The 21580-nt window shown below is 35.5% G+C and overlaps 1 protein-coding gene across 1 annotated transcript in view; it reads left to right on the forward strand.

Moving 5' to 3' along the window:
* LanB1 (laminin subunit beta-1) overlaps positions 1–21580 on the forward strand; it is a 754433-nt gene that overhangs the window by 528495 nt on the left and 204358 nt on the right. Inside the window, exon 24 of the mRNA XM_090400882.1 lies at positions 20362–20542. Within this exon, the coding sequence (XP_090257008.1) occupies positions 20362–20542 (181 nt within the window). The remainder of the gene's footprint in view (positions 1–20361; positions 20543–21580) is intronic.

Raw genomic sequence — 21580 nt, forward strand, 5'->3', positions numbered from 1 at the left:
GATATGTAGATGACGTGTTCTCTATTTGGCCTAAGATATGTAGATGACGTGTTCTCTATTTGGCCTCATGGCCCACACACACATTAGACTCCTTCCTCAGTCACCTCAAGCCTACTTCCAAGAATCCAGTTTACGATGGAAAAGGAAAAGAACAAGTTTACCCTTCCTAGACACCTTAGTTAAACCCCCTTCTTAATGGTACACTTTCTTTCACTGTATACATAAAACCCATGCACACAGGCAGATACATTCACAAACTCTCCCACCACCACCATGCTCAACAATATGGTATTATCAAAACTCTTACCAAGAGAGCCTACAAATTTTGTTCCAGTGGAGCCACCCTTACAACTGAGCTTGACCACATACATAACACTATCCTTTCCAATAGCTACAGCGATCACAGTATTAAAATAATAATAATCAGTTACTCCCCCCATTTCCCGGTCTTCTCTTTAGAAAGAGTTCAGAAATGCCGTCACCATACCCTACATCCGTGGCACATCCAAAAAAATAGACAAATTTTTAAAAAGTACAACCTACACACTGCATTTAAGCCCCACCGCAAACTTGCTACCCTTATCCGCTCTACAGAAGATCAGCTCCCTCCTCTCTCAGTGCCTGGAGTTTATAAAGTACCCTGTTCTGGTAAACTGGGGTACTTGGGACAGACAGGCAGATCAGCAACCATCTGCCTGGAGGAACATAAGTCATACATCTGCAACCACGACTATGGTCAGTCAGGCCTGGCTGACCATGTCTTGGATATATCTTACAGAATCTCATGGAAAAAAACCACCATTCTCCACCACAGCAAATTCAAAAAACGAGAGACTATTCTTAGAATCAGCAGCAGCTCTCAGGAATCAACCAAATCTTAATAAATACGGTTGCATTAAGCTTCCTAAGATTTGGGAAACACTTTTCACCAGAGGTCCAACTTTACATTCCAGGCCACCTGCAACCGCCCTTAGAGGGCGCTCCACCTAGATAGGACTTTAGTGTCACCCACGTGGTTGGGCTTAGTATTTTGTGTTATTTGTATATATGTTACATTAGTTTTTTGTAATCCCTGAAGATGTCTCATTGACTGAGATGAAATATAGGAAGTATTAAATTCTGTTTTAATCCTTTCTGAGTGCAGTATATAGTCCATTAAGCACATGATGTTAAAGGAAGGTTGTAGAGAGAGAAAGTGAGTGAGTGCTAGCCCTTTTCAGTTTATCCAGTGTCCTGCTGCTAGACCTGTTATGTGATGTGATGTGTGGACCTCCAGAAAGGTGCACACTACCTGGATGGCACAATCTTGATCAATAATGGGCTTATCTGCAGAGTTCAGTGATGTCTTAGCAATGTTGATATAATTTCTGGGGTAGCCTTGGCTCTCTACTTCTGTATGAATTATGGAAAATAACAAAACATATAAAAACACAATAATTATTAACTTAATTTTATTGAAAAAATTAATAACAGCTAATATGTCACTAGTATAACACTATCATTGTCAGAACAAATACAATGATTATGCAAACAATTAATGACTATTAAAGTCAAGTCAAGTTACAGTTACACCAGAAAGAAAAGCAACCTCTCTCCTCACACATGCACACACAATAAAGTTAAGACACAAAAAAAATTAAATAATTAGACATCCCATCCATTTCTCATCCTCCAAGATAGGTTGAGTCTCCTGATTAGGTGATTTAGGCAATTTAATTCAGCTGACTTGCTATTTCTCTGCTGCATCCCCTAAGGACAAGTATTTATGGGTGTAGATCTGTCTGTTCACGGAACTGATTTACTTGTTCTGAGGGGCAAAAAAACTTGAGTTTCCAGGAGAAAAAAGCCCTCTGGGTGAGACTGGCTAACTTGCCATTTGATTGAAAACACCTGATAAAGGTTCCTCGCATCATAGATGGAATTTGAAACCAGATCTTTTCAACCAAATTCAGGCCAAAAAGATAAACATTTAATTTTAAATGATTGTTTAATTATTGGCCTCCATAGCTCAGTTGGTATAGATGAGTCAAATAATTAAACAATCATTTAAAATTAAATGTTTATCTTTCAGATAACTATCTCTCAGATGTGGAAATTGACATGGAATTTTTTCATATTCAGACTGGTTATATGTAGTAAGTCTTTACCGAAGTCTTTCAATAACTTCACAAAGTTAAAGGGACTAATGAAGTACTGTTTCTTGATGTTTAACATGATAGTCAGTAGTTATGTCATGGTAAGTGAGGCCAGGACATTTCAATCTGCCTATGTGCGAGTAAATGTGTTACTCATCATACCATTTGCTATGTTGTGGGGGTGTGCCAGTGTTTCACTAAGGAAAGGAATGAAATTTTTTCTAATCTGGCTGAGCCATATACACTCAGGCATATCTTGTCAATGTAGGATCAATGATTTGATCTTAAATGTAAAAATTCAGCAGGAGTAGATGATATTCGACCAGAAATGCTGAAGTATGGTGACATAAAAGTCTTACAGTGGCTGCACTGCATAGTTCAGAAGGTCTGCACAGAGGGATGAATTCCTGATGATTGGAGTAGAGCTCTAATAGTATCTATACATAAAAAGGGAAATAAAACTGAATGTGAGAATTACAGAGGCATTTCATTACTGAGTGTTCCTGGTACGATATATGCAAGTGTACTTGAGAAATGGTTAAGAAGGATTGTGGAAGAGAAGCTTGGTGAAGAAAAAGCTGGATTCAGGCCAAATAGAACCTGTCAGGATCACATTTTCACTTTACGACAGAGAGCTGAGAAATCATGGGAATATAACAAAAATCTGTATTTAAGTTTTGTAAATCTGGAAAAAGGCATATGACAAGCTATTCTAAACGCTAGTGTTATTGGGGCATTATATCAAGCAATACTTAGTCTCTATTTGAGTTGTAAGTCAGCAGTTAGAATTGAAGTAAAGGAAGATGGTTTAATGTTAAATCTAGTGTCAGACAAGGATGTACATTATCCCCTCTGTTATTCATTATCTATATGGACCACATTATGAAGGAAAGCTGTATTAAACATGATATCAAAATTGGAGATGTTAATGTCAGCTCTTTGTTTTATGCGGACGATGTTATACTTCTAAATAAATCCGCTACAAGTTTGCAAGATTCCCTGACTATATTGAATAACTGTTGTAATAGATATGGTATGAAGGTCAGCATTAAAAAGACAAAGACAATGAAAATAGGTAATTGTTGAAAATTTCAACTGTGTTGTGAATGGGGAACCTGCGGAACAAGTAAAACATTTCAGCTACTTAGGCACGATTTTTAGTGAAGATGGTAAATTAAATATGGGAATAGACAACAGAATCAACAAAGCTGGTATGTAGGAAGTCAATTGAATAAATTCATATGGAATAAAAGAGAAATTAGTCGGAACACTAAATTGGCTGTATACAAGACAGTGTTCAAACCAGTTTTAACTTATGGATCTGAGAGATGGGTCAGAAGTAAAACACTTTACCAAAGACTAGAGACTGCAGATATGAGAATCCTGAGAAAGATTAGAGGTGTGAACAGATGGCATCAATGGCAATATCGTATTAAAAATGAGGATATTAGGAAAGAACTTGATATTGTCGACATCCAGGAATGCATTAGCAGAGCTAATCTCAGGTGGTATGGTCACTTAAACAGAATGGGCAAAGAAAGATTAGCAAAACAAGTGTTCTCTGCCAAGTTGGCAGAAAACAACCCAGAGGAAGACCAAGATATAGGTGGATTGATACAGTACAAAGTGCCTTAGACGATAGAAATATAAGATCTGATAATGTTGGAGTCTTGACAAGTAACAGACTGATTTGGAGGAAAATTGTAGATAGGAAGTTAGTAATTATGTAAATTTTTCATGTAGTACTATCATATCCTGTACACCCTTTGAGGGTACATGTCAGGAATTTGATGATGATGTAAATTATAAGGGTGGTCTGAAAAGTTCTCGGCCTAACAACAAAAAACGAATTTATAATTTCAAAATTGTTTTTATTTTTCAACATAATCTCCCTTAAGACTAATACATTTATTCCAGCGATGCTCCAGTGCCATTAACCCATCCCTATAGTGGTTCTTAGTAAGATCTGCAAAATACTCCTCTACAGCTGCAATCACTTCTTGATTCGAAGAAAAAATGCTGACCACCGAGAAAGAGTTTGTCTTAGAAAGAGACAGAAGTCAGAGGGAGCCAAATCTGGGGAATAGGGTGCATGTTCCAACAATTTATAGTGCAGATCCCTTAATTTTCCCATTGCCAAAGCACCTTTGTGGGCAGGTGTGTTGTCCTGATGGAAGATGATTTTTTTTTTCTGCAGACTGGGTCTTTTCTCACAAATTTTTTCGTCTAGTCTGGTTAAAAGATCAGAATAATATTCCCTGGTTATTGTTTTACCCTTTTGAAGATAATTAATAATCAAAATGCCTTTACAATCCCAAAACACTGATGCCATGAGCTTTCCTGTTGAAGGAACTGAATTTGTCTTCTTTGGCGCTAAAACAACCTGCTTCTGTCCACTGTTTTGACTGCTGTTCAGATTCTAGCATGCAATGATGAATCCGGTTCTCATCCATAGTAATAAATCGATGCACAAAATCAGTTTTATGCTTATAAAAACACTCCAAGCACTGCTCAGAGATTTTCATGCGAGTGTGTTTTTGATCTGCTGTGAGCAAGCGTGGCACTCATCTTGCGCAAAGCTTTTTCATGTGCAATTCTTCATGCAAAATATATCCTATACATTCTTTTGAAATGCCTCAGTCTCAGCAATGTCATGCACTTTGATTCGCCGGTCATCCAATACCATATCGTGCACTTGATCAAAGATTTCTGGTGTTGTTACACTTTTTGGATGTTCTTCGTGTGGATCATCTTCAAGGCTGGTATGGCCATGTTTAAACTTGGCAGGTCCATTTCTTAATTGTTAAAAATGAAGGAGAAGAGTGCCCATAAACTTTTATGAACTTCGAATGAATTTCTTTTGGCATTAAACCTTCTTTTACAAAGAATTTTATAACTGTGCGATACTCAATTTTATCCATTTCAAGGGATACAGACAACACTTTTGCTTCCAACAGCTCTATAAAACAAACTACTTGATAGAATGACTTGCAATTTTCACATGGATGCTTATGACAGATGTACCAACTTAGAAAAAGAAAAAAGTTCTTGTCATCTATGGTCGAGGCCTAGAACTTTTCAGACCACCCTTGTATGTAGATATGGCATATTAATTTCTTTTAAATTTTGTGCTCTTTTACATAGCATTTTAGTAATTTATTTAGCAATGTTTTTTATGTACTTATTTGTTATCACCTTGTGTATAGCTATAAACATTGTAATGATGCGATATCTTTGCACCAGTAAACAACAAACCTCCCAACCAACCAGACATTCCAAGTTGTTTGAAATGAATGTAATCTTTTTTTTTTTTTTTAACCCGCAAAAGGTTATTTGCAATCATATAGTCCTATTATCCATTTGTTACCATGGGTTGGCTAAGGATTTTTTTCCGATTTTTTATCAATTATATAATTTTTTTTTAATCTATTTTTTACAGTCTAGAAACCCTGCTCTAGAGACCAAACATGGAACTTTTTCATGTCATTTCAGGCCGCCAATAAGCAGGACAGTGGTCTTGTACCAGGCAGTGAAATTCATCTCCAACCTAAGAACAATCACCAATATCTATTTCCATGGCAGAATTCAAACCAGCAGCCTGTTGGTTGGAGAACAGGTCTACTAACCAGACTGGCTATATATGATCCTCACATCTAACTTTGTCAGATCAATCAGTTTGACTAGAGTTATTGAGATTACATTAAAAATTAATTTTGCATACACCACCATAGATGCACTCTTTAGTAGTAAAGGGAATGAGTTAAATTTTGATTCAATATGAGACTTTTTTTTACAGAGAAGTTGCTTTTCATTCCAATATAATTATCAACATTGATTTAATTTTAATATTCATTAGCTGTTTCACAGTGTTTTTTCTGATAATGATAGTGTTACAGAAATATCAGCTGATATTAATTTTTTAATAAAATTAAGCTTCAAGTTTAAAATATATAGTAGCTTAAAAAAGCCTTTGACAAGTTGTAGAAGCTAAACAAAAGCTATTCATTGGCAGAATCATGGGAAGACTTTGGTAAGAATACAGAAGATAAATATCACAATGGTGACAAAATGTTCTGAATGCTTGTTGATTAATTTTGGCGGTATATAGTAGAACACAGACTGATAAGCAAATAATTATTTATTCACTTATTGCTGATATTTTGCTGGTATTCTGATCAGCATCTTCAGAGCACAAAAAAAACAGTTTATCACAGACCACGAGGCAACAACAATCTGGTGTAACAATGGAACTAGTTTGAACAATTATAGCTACAACACAAAGACTAAAGTCCTAATTAGGTGCCCTCTATGTTTAAAAAAGAGAGAGAGAGAAAGCAGATACTAGTTATGTCTTAAGATGACTTTCTCCAAAATCTTAGGCAAATTTATACAGCTATACTTATTGAGGTTAAGGCTTCTGTTGATTCTAAGAACAAGCTCTCTGAGTTGTAAAAGCTTCTGTGCAGCACTTTTGTTTTCTTCCAGTTGAACCTGTGTACAGGCATATCCAAAGCATGTTCTGCTAGACCTGACTTGCCATAGCGATAGTGCCAGATGTATTTTTTATGTTCACTGAGGCGGATGTCCACAGTTCTTCCTGCCTGACCATAGTAAGCTTGATCACACGAACAAGCTTGATGTTTATTGAGCGCTCTAGATATCTTTTCTGATGTGCCTTTAATGTATGGGATGGTGACTGTTTTGTTGTAGTTCTCCGTGGTGGTCAGTGGTGTTTCTGGGGAGCATTTAATATTTTGTCTATCTTATGGGGATTGTAGCCATTGGTTAAGGTGTGGCATAAGTGAGTGATTTCAGCAGTAAGAGCCTTTTTTACACATTCTGAATGCTATTGAAAAAGCTAAGAAATGGAGGAAAGAATACTATAAAATGAACTGGAAATCACAGAGATGACATAAACTAAAGATAAAGATATTTGAGACATCTGGAGTTAAATTTTTTGAAAGATTGTTCAAGAGTAACAGAAGAGGGAAAAGAAGTAGAAAATATTCAAGAGCAATGAAATCATGAGTACATCTAAATACTTGAAGTAGAAAAATCTGGAATGTGGAAAGGCAGCTGGAGTAGATACTCACACAAATGCTCAAAAAGTATTATTATTAGTATATGTTTTTTGGAACCCAGGGAGTCAAGGACTTATTGAAGGAGGTCTTACACCATCCTCACTAGTTGTCATTCCTTTGCTTAAACTCATTCGCACTAGTTACGCTTGCTACTTCAATGGACAAACTGTTCCACTCACTTTATGGCTCTTCATCTTCTTTTCAGCCATTTTCTGTCTACTGCTAGACGACGAAGACCTCCTCCAGTTCTTTCCACCTTTCTCTATTCTTGGCAATGGCTGACCAATTTTCCCCAACAAAATTTGACAATTCATCACTCCACCTTCTTTTAGGACATCCTCCACCTCGTTTCCCTTCTTTTGGAATCCAGTTCGTTAGTATGGTGGTCCATTGCTCATCTTCTCTTCTGGATAGATGTCCGGCCCATTTCCATTTTAGTCGCTTATGGTGAAGAGTGATGTAAGTCAGCTTCTTATCCAGGTGTTTTGCTTTTTATCTTTTAATGTGATGCCTAGCATCAACCTCTTCATTTTTCTTTGTGTTGTTATTAGTTTATTTGCCAGCTCTTTTGTTAGCGACCAAGTTTCACAACCATATGTGATGACTGGAAGTCTACACTTGTTAAATGTCTTCCTTTTTAAACAGAGTGGGACATCGTTGTTTTGAAAAATGCTTTTCAATTTTCTGAATGCACTCTAGGCAAGTTGAACTTTCCTATTTATTTCCTTTTGGGGTCCACAGTTTATATCAATGAGATGACCTAAGTATGTATATGTGCAGGCATATCCAAAGCATGGTCTGCTAGTGGTCTGCTAGACCCGACATGCCATAGTGATAGTGACAGTGGTGGGTATCAGTAAATGCAATAAACGTCTTAACTGCACACTCAACTTCCACAGATGTCTCCTTGTCCTCTCCTCACCATCCATATAATGAAAAATTTTATCAACCTATATCCCATTGTAATCATATGCTGTTAATTTCTCTTTATTTTAAGTGTCTTTATTTTTTTTCTATACCTTATATACCGTTATTTTTAAAATATTTATCTTTATACTTTATTCTAATTCGCTGCTGTGCATGCTTTCTCTCTCTAAATCTTTCTTGCTTATATTATTACGTACTATGTTTATCCACCCTTCACACTACGAGTCTTATGCCTAAGATACTAGAAAATTTATTTAATTTAGACTGCGCCACTAATATCATTTAATTAGCATAAAACTCAATAATACGGCCAGCAGATTTCTCTCTCTCTAACACAAATTCCTTCAATAAAACTTTACACAAACAGTCATGACCTATTCTTTTACTTAACTTTACACTTTGGCTATCTCACTTAGTTTCCCACTCACAAGTCCGATATTTTTAGGAACAGTGCAGTTGTAATATAAACAATCAGGCAGCACTCCTTTAACAAAAAATTCAGAACACATTTTATTTACATTACTATGAAATATACATGAATTAAACAATAGGGAGATTGCTTTCTCTATCCACCTATAAAAATTCTTTAGCACAAATTAGAACCTTTTTACTTCAACATTAATTAATCTCTGTAACTCAAAAACCTATTAATTCTCTGCTTACAAATTCAACTTATTAAACTCCTAGTTTACTTGCAAAGAGGTTAGAGTTATTTTTGCAAATTTGATATCAATTTCCAACAGTTTCCTTAAGAGAGTCAATGCCAATTGATTCTCTTAAGGACACTTCTTATCACTTTTGAATGTAAGTTGCCGGCCATCGGAAAGTTGTTTGAACCTTTCTGACTGATTTTGGAGGTGTTTATGTGCAGAGCTTGTAAGCCTTTCTCATACACACAAAGTTTATAAACAACCCTTCTTATGCCGCCATGTAGATCTATTACATACAGCTCCTGCGGCAAAAACATCGCCTTTGTTTTTAACACTCTAACATATTCTTATTAAAGGAGTATATACAGTTAATTTCCAAAGGGCTATTTGCAAAAATATCTAGTACAAACTATACAGAGACAAACAAGGTTATTTTTACAACATTCTCATGGGACTTGACCTCCGTAAAAAAATCGATGTATAGCGCTTTGGTATTTTTAAGCTACATCGAGATTTTACACCATAACACTATTTATAAACCTCTGTCATATCACTCCTCTTTCTTCTGTCTACCAGTGTCTGCAGTCCACATACTCTCTCTCTCTTCATAATCTATTCTATAATCCTTACGTGTCAATGTTTATTTCAACATCGCAATTATCCTCTGAGCTGTATTTGCAATGTTTGGTATGCGATTATGCACTTCAACTTTCTGTCCATCATAACTCCAAGATCTCTAGCCTCATCAGTTACTCCAAGCATAATCCCATATGCTGTTGGATATCACACCACTTTAAAGTGCATAACTTTACACTTACTAACGTTGAATTGATAATCATTATCATTTGCTCACATTTCCATCCCATTCAAATCACCCTGTAAATGCTGGAGCAATTACAGGGTGATTTGAATGGGATGGAAATCTATCAATAGCATCTTTGATTGTTGTCTATCTTTGCATCATCTGCAAACAACTGCAGATCTCCTTTCAGCCCCTTTCCAATATCAATAATGTATAAATTAAACAACAGTATCCAAGGACTGATCCCTGGGGCACACATTTGGTCACTTAAATCTGGTAGCTTCACATCCTTCATATACTACTTTCTGATGCCTGTCTGTCAGCCACCCACTTATCCAAGCCAATAAATTCCAATCCCATATTCTCTAGTTTATGCAACAGCCTTTCATGTGATATCCTATCAAATGCCTTAGCAAAGTCCAACACAGTATCATAGTTGTATCCATTCCCTTTATCCAACTCAGCCATAATATTATTATAAAATAGGAGCAAATTGCTCAGATATGGCCTCCCTTTAGTAAACCCATGACGTTGCTCAAAGTATATCTTCTTTGTCCACCCATTTCTGTATGCCAGCGCTTCCCGAACTGTGGGCCACGGCCCCCTTTGGGGGCCATACGTTTTGTTGAGGGGGACCGTGAAATAATGAAAACAAATTTAAAATGTTTTAAGACTAAGTAGATTTTTTTTATTTTAAAAGAAATGTATTTAACTTTTATTATTTATTATTTCTTTTTTGTTATTTTTTATATTTTAATGGAAAAATTCACACATTGGTGTTGGTTCACAAACTTTGCTTCCTGCATATTTCTTCGGCGCTTAATGAATATTAGTAAATATTGCTTATTCATATGTTTCATTTCAAAGCAGTGGTTAATTGTATTTACTTCGAATGCTCTCCAGGGAAGCTCCAAATCTTCCTGTCCCTTTCATTACGCGCTCGTAATCAGGGACTGTTGATGTTGACTTTATATACATATCAAAACTCATTTTATATTATCACTATCATCCGAGCTAGTTTTCTGTTACCAATAAAAGTTTCGCATATACTTCACACATGAAAAAAAGCTTAAACAAGTTCATGTGGGGAGATAGTAACTCCCTTGCAGTGGTAAACAACACCCTCCCTAACAGCCACTATACTGCAGAGGCAATAAAAACAAGTACTTTTATTATGCCAGTGAATAAGGTATGAGGAATCTGTGTAATATATTTCTCAACAAATAGTGCAATTAAAGACAACTGGGATAAAAACACACTAATTAATGAATCGCATATCCCCTCATACAGAAACTATGCTGTATAGACTGAAACAAAACCATATGTGGCATGGGCAAACACAGTATCTAACTTAAAACTATTGTTATTAATTAGATGTTTGCAAGTTCGATTTCCCAAGGCAACAATAAAATTCAACCGAACGTGTTAAAATTCGTAAAAGTGTTAAAACTAAGTAATATATATATATATATATATAATGAATGAATGCTTCACATATGGAATTCGGTTTAAGAGAGTTAGCATTTCAACTCAATTGTCAGCTATGCTTTTATCTTTCGTTTGTGCGATCGTTTGTTAATACTGCACCAATCATATGCACGTTTTAATAACCTGCCTTTGCTGTCTGTTTTGCGTTAGGCTTAATTACCGTAAAGGGAGAAAAGTCACAAAAGAGAAAAATGTTCCTGGTCCAGGGATTCCCTTATTCAGATAATATTCACTAATTTCATGTTATCAGTCTGTGGTGTGCCAGTATCGGTAAGTGGTGATATTATTTGATCTATTCTATGTTAAAAAAATTTAACCCTGAGATGGATAAGTGGCTGATAAAAAATATAAAAAATTCCTGCGAACAATCAGAAGAAGCAGAAACAGACTCAAAAAAAAAAAAAAAAAAAAAAAAAAAACAGTATTTCATATTTTACCAGAACAGCCCGCATCGTCTTCAGAACCAAATGGTAAGAGGCAAAAAATGTAATATATGTTGCAATATTCGCTGTGTATGTTTTGTATTGAATATAAATACAATAAATATTATAATAACGTATCTCTCTATTAAGATTTTTTTTCGAGGGGGGGGGGCGTGAAATATTTTAATTTTTGCAAAGGGGGCCCTGACATCCAGAAGTTTGGGACGCACTGCTGTATGCAATTTCTTACTAATTTCTCTAAAATCTTCACAGTCACTCCAGAGATACTGAGAAGTTGATAGTTAGGTACATCTGGCTTGCACTTCCCTAATTCAATGAGGTTATCATACATTCCTTCCATTCCTGTAGGATCTTTCCTGAAATAAGACCAAAATTATACAAACATGTAACTGGCCTAGCCAGTTCAGCTGAACATTCCTTTTGCACATATGCTGATATCTTATCTGTCCAAATTGCAAATTGTTATCAAGGTTATGCAACAACTCTAGAATCTCCTTCTCGTGCACATCTATCTCTTCATTTAATGTGATAGCACTGTGCACTATATTACATACACCAGGTTGATAGAGCTTATTATCATCCAAATTCAGTAAAGTTATTCTTCCGCAGTCATTCTTTCTTTTACTTGCAACATAATGATAAAACTCTTTTGGGTTGTCTTTAGCCTGTGCAGGCATTTTCTTTTTATACTCCAACTTAATTTTCCGTACAATACTCAAAACTTTTCTAGCTTATGAAAGCATAAATGTTTTGTGGTGGTTGTAATGCATAATTCAGAAGGCCTGATCATAAGATCAGGCCTTCTGAATTCTGAATTATCATCCAGAATTCTGGATGATTGAAGTAAAGCTCTCATAGTACCATCTGTGAAAAGAGAAATAAAACTGAATGTGAGAATTACAGAAGAATTTCCCTGCTGAGTGTACAGGTAAGATTGATGTAAGACTTCTTGAAAAGAGGTTAAGAAATATTGTGTAAGAGAAACTTGGAGAATAAATAAGCAGAGTTCAGGCCAAATAGAGGTTGTCATTATCAGATGTTCCATTTAAGAAAAGTAGTTAAAAAAATCCTGAGAATATAGCAAGGATCTGTATTTAAGTTTTGCAGATATGGGTTAAACATGACAGTATAGAAAGCAATATGTAGTTTATATTTAAGTAGTAGTGTTTCAAGTCAGAAATGAAAGATATATTAGAAGATGGTTTGATGTAAAATCAGATGTAAGACAAGAATGTATGCTTTCTCTACACGCATCATCTATGTGGATTACATTATGAAGTACATCAGCATTAAACTACAAATCAGGAGTATCACACTCAGTTCTTTAGTTAATACTCCTAACTAAATTCATTACAATCTTCAAGACACTTGTTTCAAATTGAATAATGAGATAAAAATATGAAAATGGACAGGAACCAGTGGAGAACCTATATAACAAATTAAACATTTTTGCTATGTAGCACAATTTTTAGTGAAGATGGCGAATTAAATAAGAAAATAGACATCAGAATTAGCAAAGCTGGAATGATGGAGAGTCAGCTGAATAAATTTGTATGGGATAATTATCCAAAACACTAAACTAGCAGTATACCTGACAGTATTCAAACCAGTGTTCACTTATGGATCTGAGATGTTAGAAAAAAAACAGCTGACCAGGATATGCAAGTTTTGAGAAAAATTAGAAGAGTAAACCCACAGCATCAATGCTAAGATCATATGAAAAATAAAGATTTAGTTCAAGAATGTATGAACAGAGCTTATGGCCATTTAAGTAGTGTGGTCATTTAAAAAAAAAGGAGTGGAAAAGTTAGCCAAACAGATGTTTTGTGCATGAATAGCAGGAAAAGACCCTAGATGAATTGATAGTATGAAGTACCTTAGAAGACCAAAATGCAAGCTCTATCATTATTGGAGTACTGACAAATAAAAGAATCATTTTCAGGAAAATTGTTGATAGGACATTAGTAATTATTATTATTATTATTATTATATGACATTTCCAAGGAGTCCAAAGACTCATCCCGGGAGGGAACTTCACTCCAATCCACTACACACATCTCACCATCTCCCCACTACTACTTAATTCACCTACTACACATAACTATATCAATGCCATATACCTCCTATCACCACTGCCTTTAACAGTATTTTTTGTATATAAATTGTGTGTTCTGATGGCCAGTTTGTCTGTGAAAGACTCGAGTTTCCGGGAGGGGGGAAAACCCTTCTACCTCTGTATGACATCAGCTAACTCACTTTCAATTGAAAAAAGTCCGTATAAAGATTTCTCTCATCATGATGAGAATCAAACTCAGGCTTTTTCCAGTCGAGGCCAATGTACTGTTGTTCTTCTAATTGCTCTATGCAGGCACTTTTGTAATAACACAAACTTCATTATGTACTACTACTACTCTATCATAGTATCCTCTATATCCCTTGAGAGTGCATACAAGAACAAATCAGCAGTGTTTATAATAAATTTAGTTTAATCCTTTATCCAAATGTGAGCAAATGAAGTTTGTGCTTGAAAATATCTTCAGGACTGACTATGGTGTTGTATTACCTTACTGGGGTAAGGTAGTGCAACTCGTAGCAAAGGTGGAGCAAGCTACCAACACTCCTATCCCAGTATCTACCATAATGCAAAACACATCTCCTTGCAGATATGTATAATGTTATGCATTAAGGGATTGGCCACTACCCAGACTAGTTTTGACCTTGATTGAGGTCTCTTCAGTGGGAGCCAGGCCCACTGGTGGAGATACCAGGCAGAAGCAATAGTGAGGTCATCTTTACCTATAGGAGTTGCCGAAAGGTGTGCTACCTTTTTTATTAAATTACTCTGGATTTAGAGAAAGATGTTGAAAGTCTATTTTTCACTTGGTTAGATTATAATAAATTTAGTTTAATCGTTTATCCAAGTGTGAGCAAACAAAGTTTGCGCCTGAAAATATCTTCAGGACTCACAATGGTGTTGTATGTTGTATTACCTTACTGGGGTAGGGTCTGGCTCACTGAAGAGACCTCAATAAAGGTCGACACTAGTCTGGGTAGTGGCCAATCCCTTAATGCATAACATTATACATATCTGCAAGGAGATGCGGTTTACATTATAGGAGATACTGGGAAAGATAATGGTGTTGTATGTTGTATTACCTTACTGGGGTAGGGTCTGGCTCCCACTGAAGAGACCTCAATAAAGGTCGACACTAGTCTGGGTAGTGGCCAATCCCTTAATGCATAACATTATACATATCTGCAAGGAGATGCGGTTTACATTATGGGAGATACTGGGAAAGGAGTGTTGGTAGCTTGCTCTACCTTTGCTACGAGTTGCCCGGAGTTGTACTACCTTACTCCAGTAAGGTAATACAACACCATAGTCAGTCCTGAAGATATTTTCAGGCACAAACTTTGTTTGCTCACACTTGGATAGAGGATTAAACTAAATTTATTATAGTCTAACCAAGTGAAAAATGAACTTTCAAATCAGAGTGGTAAACTGTTATTAAAATAGGGTACTTTTCTTAAACATTATCTGTAAAATCTGCAAGGAGATGTGTTTTGCATTAATGGAGATACTGGGATAGGAGTGTTGGTAGCTTGCTCCACCTTTGCTACGAGTTGCCCGGAGTTGTACTACCTTACCCCAGTAAGGTAATACAACACCATAGTCAGTTCTGAAGATATTTTCAGGCACAAACTTTGTTTGCTCACACTTGGATAGAGGATTAAACTAAATTTATTATAGTCTAACCAAGTGAAAAATATAACTTTCAAATCAGCAGTGGTAAACTGTTATTAAAATAGGGTACTTTTCTTAAACGTTATCTGTAAAAGTAGGACATCCGATTTACTCTGTATGACCTCTTTTAATGTCAGAAATATGAACATTGTCAATGTGCTTATAATGGTCTTACTATTTGTGCCCAATAAGAGTAAAAGGCACAAAAATTAGGCCTTTTCTTGGAGCAGTGTGTGGGGGGGGGGTAAATCTGCAAGAGAAAACATCCAGCTCATCCAATCCAGCTTGTACCACTAAAATCCAATCCAACCATTCGTGGACAAGTGAGGCAGCGCAAGTGAGTAGTAATCAAATATGCAGGGCTCACAGGACTTTATGTGAGCTATTATATTTTTATTCTAATGCAAAAAAAAAAGTACATATATCAGAAATAAGGGTGTTGAGTTTTATGGCATTAATTGAATCAGTGTACCTGAGGATAATTGATTGATTGATATCATCCATAAGATTGCTAGAGCTCCCCTCCCCCCAAATGAAGGGTTTCCACAATGAATTTTTAATGCAGCTGGTTCGTCACTCCTTGCTGCATCCCCTAAGGGCAATATTCATTACTGTAATCTGCGTGTGTCCATGGAGCCGGTTTGCCTGTTCTTGGGGACAAATAACCCGAGTTTCTGGGTAAAAAAAACCTACTTCCGTATGAAACCAGATAAAGGTCCCTCACATCACTGATGAAAATCGAACCCAGCTCTTTCCATCCAAAGGGCTTCGTCTATACCGACTGAGCTACAGAGACTCTGGATAATCGGCATAGCCAAAACCTGGTTATGCCATATATAGGCAGGAATAGAAATGGAGATAAGGAGAAAAGATGAAAAGCAAGAGGAGTACTGTTAATAATAATAATAATTATTATTAACATCTGACCTCCATGGAGTCGCTATTGCTCACAATGTCATCCAGCCATGCTTTAAACTGATTCAATGTGTCTATATTTACACTTAGGCAATGTATTTCACTCACCAACCACTCTCCATCTAAAGAACCTACTCCTCACTCCTCTTCTCACATCCTCCTTATACAGTTTCCAGCAATAGCCTCTTATCCTACTCCCCTCTCCCATTCTATGAAAAATCTCCTCCATGTCGACCCGATAACAACCCCTGACTAGCTTATATGTCTCTATCATATTCCCACTCTTTCTTCTATTCACGAGGCTCTACAATTTACATCTCTCAATCTGTTCCTTCTACTTGCCACATATCTAGAAAACTCTCTAGGGTTTTTCTTTGCGTGATTTGCCAATTTCTGCTTATACTGTACTTCTGCTTTCCTTACTAACTGAGTCACTCTCCTTGCTCATTCTTTATACTCTTCATGCGATTGATTATTACCATTATTTATCTTGTACTTCCTTCAAAGCACTTTCTTTTTCCAGATTTCATGCTTAAGCTCCACATTCATCCATTTTACACCTACCTTATTCAGCCTTTTAGCTTTCGGAATACATTCACACTTTGATGCTGTTATGTATTTCCTTTGTAAGTTCCCATGCAGCATTTATTTCCTTATTCCTCGTTTCATGTTATAGCTTGAAGCTGTCTCCTTGGCTTGTCATAATCACCAGTCTTATAATTCCACATGTATCCTTTCCTCACAAAAGTCTGCATATGACTAGCCACAACACAGTGATTACTTCATGATCACTTTCACCAACTGGAGGAAAGTGTGAAACCCTTCTGATGAAATGATCAGATCTAGAACTCTCGATCATCTCGTGCCCTCCTTTATGCTCTGCTTGAGATAGTTACCCTCAAGAACTTGAGAAATTCATTTCCTTATTCCCAAATGCTATCTCTTCATTCCAATCTATACTGCCATATTTGTTCATTAAACCAAGTTGTTTATACATTTCTTCATCACCACCCTCCACATTCCCAGGCCTATAGCAACATCCAGCTAAATATGTCTTCCTCTCACCCTCCACATTACACCACATTACTGCCTCATAACCATTGCCACTATTTTCTCCTTTCATGTGTACCTTATGTGGACTTCATTCCCCTGCTATCATCAGCAGCACTCCCCCTCCCTTCTTGTCCTTTCTATCCTCGCAAAAAATACTGTATCCTTCCATTTCTATTCCCATTATGATATCATCTTCATTCAACCACGTTTCACTTATTCCAGTGATTATTCTAATAGCAAAGGAATCATGCTTACTCAGGATGGAGGCAAAAAATGTCAGTGGCTGTAAAACTCTTTGTAGTTGAAATAAATACTATATCTATTTATATATCACTACCTATTAGATACATGTGATATTTTAAATGAGTTATCTAAAGTATAAGGTAAAATGTAAAGTAATATATATTATATTATCAGGAAACTCTGCTCTAGAAACCAAAATGAAACTTTTTCAAGCCACTACAGACTTCCAATAAGTGGGCAGTGATCTCTCGCCAAGTGATGAAATTTATCTCCTACCCGAAGACATTCACAAACATCCATGATTCATGACTATAGCAGGATTCAAATTCACAGCCTGTTGATTGGAGAATGAGTAAACTTTTTCAAGCCACTACAGACCTCCAATAAGTAGGGCAGTGATCTTTCACCATTCATTGGATATACTCCACTCAACCACCTGGTCTAGCAATTTAACAGTGCAATAGCAGCCAATATATTATCATTTAGCGAATTTAACATGGGAGATTTTATACGATGTAACATTTTGTACAGTGTGATATTTTCATTAGTGAGGATAAATGTTCTGTGTGTGAAAAGCATAAATGATGAAGGATTATGGGAAGTAATCCTTCATCAAAGATTATTCCAAAAGAGAGTATCAGAAGTGGAGCATGTCAAAAGTGAGTTGTTGTTAAGCTGAAAAAGTTTGCTGAGATTACTTCAGCTTTAACAACAACATGTACATCCAAATTTTCAGACTCTATGGGACAAAACATCAGCAGACATTTAGCTGAATTGTTCCTAGCACACATAGAATCATTCTTACTCAACCCTTCTCTCCCCCCCCCCTCCTGGCATCACCTTTTATGGCTGATATGTGGATGATATTCTATGCATTGGAGAACCAACATGCATCACCACCTTACAGGCATCCCTTAATGATTAAACAACAGACTAAAATTCACCATAGGAAACCGAACATGAAAACTAATCCATCAATTTCCTAAACTTGACATTAGTCAGAACAAACAACAAAATAGCCACGAAAATATACCACAAATCCACACATATTGAAAACTAACTCCATTTTAACTCATACCATCCTTATTTGATTAAAAAAATCAGTCATCTTAACACAATTCATAAATGCTTATAAGTTTTCAACAAACCTTAATTATCTCAACACAGAAATAAAGAAGTTAACAAATTTTTCAAAATCGTAATTACCTAACACACCTTATAAATTACACCAATAAAACAGCCAAAACCAGGTAAAACAACCTGACAATCAAAACAAACTTCTCCCATTGTCTGAGAATTGGAAGCTCCATAACATAAAAATTAGGTCACGACTCTGACCAATAGGAGACAACAACTCAAGTACACCATAGACAGAAACACCTAACTGACATGACATAGTATCCACTTCCCCCATGAGTTCCGAAGATGACAGTTGTCAAAACAGCTCACACACCATCACTCCCACCCCTGACTTTTCCCATTAAATAGCTTCTCTTCCCCCCCCCCAAAAAAAATGTATCGTCAGATCCTTCTCTCCCCCCTCCCCTCCCAAAATGCTCTCTACCCATCCTTAATAATAATAATATTATACATATATTAAAAAACCTTGTTTTTTTTTCAAATAATTCCCCCACATCCCACATTACTTTACCCCAACTTCCCCCCAAAAAAACCCTCCTTCCTTTAACAGCATATGAAGGCACATTGCTGAAATAAGGAGACAGAAAACAACATCCAAAAAGGTATGTCCAAAATTTCTGCAATTTTTATTCTTCATGTATTAGTTTTATAACTTCAGTAATGCCTTAGAATTTTAGGTCAAGAGCTAATGACATTGCAAAAAAAAGGGGGGGCACTCCTAAACGAAAGTAGACTATATTAGCCATTAATATAATAGTTTCTTTTTAGAGGAGTAACATGGGAATTTTCCCAGAAATAATACTTATATATAACAAAAGCTTCTTCTCATAGCAAAACTGCAGAAATAAATTATTAAAAAAAAGTTTACATTTGCTGATAATTTTATTTATAATTTATTATATTGATAATATATATAGTTAAAATGCTTTCTCTCATTTAATTCTATTATGTCCTATTTTTTTTTCATGAATAATCAGCTTTCATCTGAAAAACTTTTTCACATTCTAAAAACTTTGGAATCCTACCTAATTGATTTTTTTTTTCTGTTTAAATTGCTTCCTTCAGGACCTTATACTACACATTATGGTAAGTAATTGCCTGAGTGCAGATTTTTACTCCCTCACTCATAATGATGCTGCTTGCTCTAATTGCATATATTAAATATTTCAGTGATCTGGTTTAATTTAAAATTGCTAATTCCATACAAATTAAGATTTCTATACCTGGATGATAGCTTAGGTTAGGTTTATTTTAATTTGATGTCCTCAAAGTGGAAATAATTTATTTAGTCATTCAAGACTTGAAGGCTGCCATACTTTGATTCATTTGCACTGCATATTTTTTTTATAAATATGAATCACATATGACTAATATTTACTATTTTGTTTATGAGATGTAACTTATTAGATATGTGGATGCACTGCTTTTGCTAATAGGAGAAGGAAATTCACAAGATCACTTTCATCATTTTAATGCTTTCTAATTCAAAGAGTGAGCTTATAATTTCACAACTTTCAAATAATCCATCCTCACATTTAATTTTCAGTTTTTTGTTCTCATCATATTAGTTGCATTGTCAAGATTGCATGTTTTTGTACAAGTTGTTTATTCCTTGAAGTCAATGAATTTTCTTTTAAAAAACTTGTTTTTGTATGAGCCATTATGAAAATCAGTCTCTGGAAAGTTGTGAAATCTGTTCTAAATTTTTTATTTTTTATTTTTTTCGGTTTTTGTAACAGAACATACTCAACAGCTTCTTGATGCTGCAAGTCATATTAAACAGATAGGCACGACTGGAGCTTATACTGAAGAATTTGCTGAAATGGAAGGCAAGCTGGAGGAAGTAAGAGAAATATTGGCTAGTGCAAATATAACAGGTGCAGACATTGAAGAACTGCAAGAACTTGTGAATCAGTTGAGGTAAAATAATTGTCAAGAAAGAACTTTTTCAAATTTTGAATTTAAAAAAATAATAATAAAATAAAAATGGCATCCATGTTATTTAACTAACAGATGTAATTGAACTCTTATCAAGGATGGGAAAGTGAAAAAATAACAACTTAAGTTTCAGTTGAAGTTCAAACCTTTTAGAAATATTGATTTTTGTTTCAATTTCACTTTTATCATGTTTTCCAATTCAAGTTATTATTTATTTTATTTATTTTTTTATCAATTCGGTTTATACACATCGGTTTCAATTCCATTTTTTAGATTTCTGAAAATTTTCTAATATATTATTTGATATTTGTTATGAATTGATCATTCCTATTTTAAATAAAATAGCTATGTTACTAAATATGTTCATTAAAATCCAACCAGATGCGACTCTTTTATATGACATATTATTATTATATAGTTATCTCCATTGAGTCAAAAGACTTATTGCTGGAGACCCATGCTAACTATTACTTACACAATACTTTTTCATACCTCTCCTTAAACTCATTCATTGTCGGGGTTTCACAACTACCACAGTCTATTCCATGCATTCACTACTCTCCAAGTAAAAAATTTAGTCCTCACATCATTAATAACCACACTCTTACACAACTTCAAAGGACAACCCCTAGTTCTCTTTCTCTGTCCATCATATATTGAAAAAAATTTTTGTGTCAATCTTATAGAACTCCTTTAATAACTTTTAAGTTCCTATCATGTCCCCTCCCTTCTATTAACTAAACTCGGCAACTCACATACCTTCAATCTGTCCTCACAGTGAGTACTCCACAGACCTGTCACCAGCTTGATCGATTGTCTGAATTTTCTCTATCACCTCCTACTATCCAACTATCTTTACTTGTACTTTTCGACATCCAAGTAATCCTTTGAGTTATTCTGCAAACTTTTGCAATATGTCCACTGATCTTCAAATCTTTATCTGCCATCATCCCCAAATCTTTAGCCTTGTCATTTTCCTGCAATTCATTACATCAATATGTCATCCTGGAGAGCATTATT

Source organism: Typopeltis vanoorti, chromosome 11, assembly GCF_054136105.1.
Source record: "Typopeltis vanoorti isolate ZY-2024b chromosome 11, IOZ_Tvanoo_1.0, whole genome shotgun sequence".
NCBI lineage: Eukaryota > Metazoa > Arthropoda > Arachnida > Uropygi > Thelyphonidae > Typopeltis > Typopeltis vanoorti.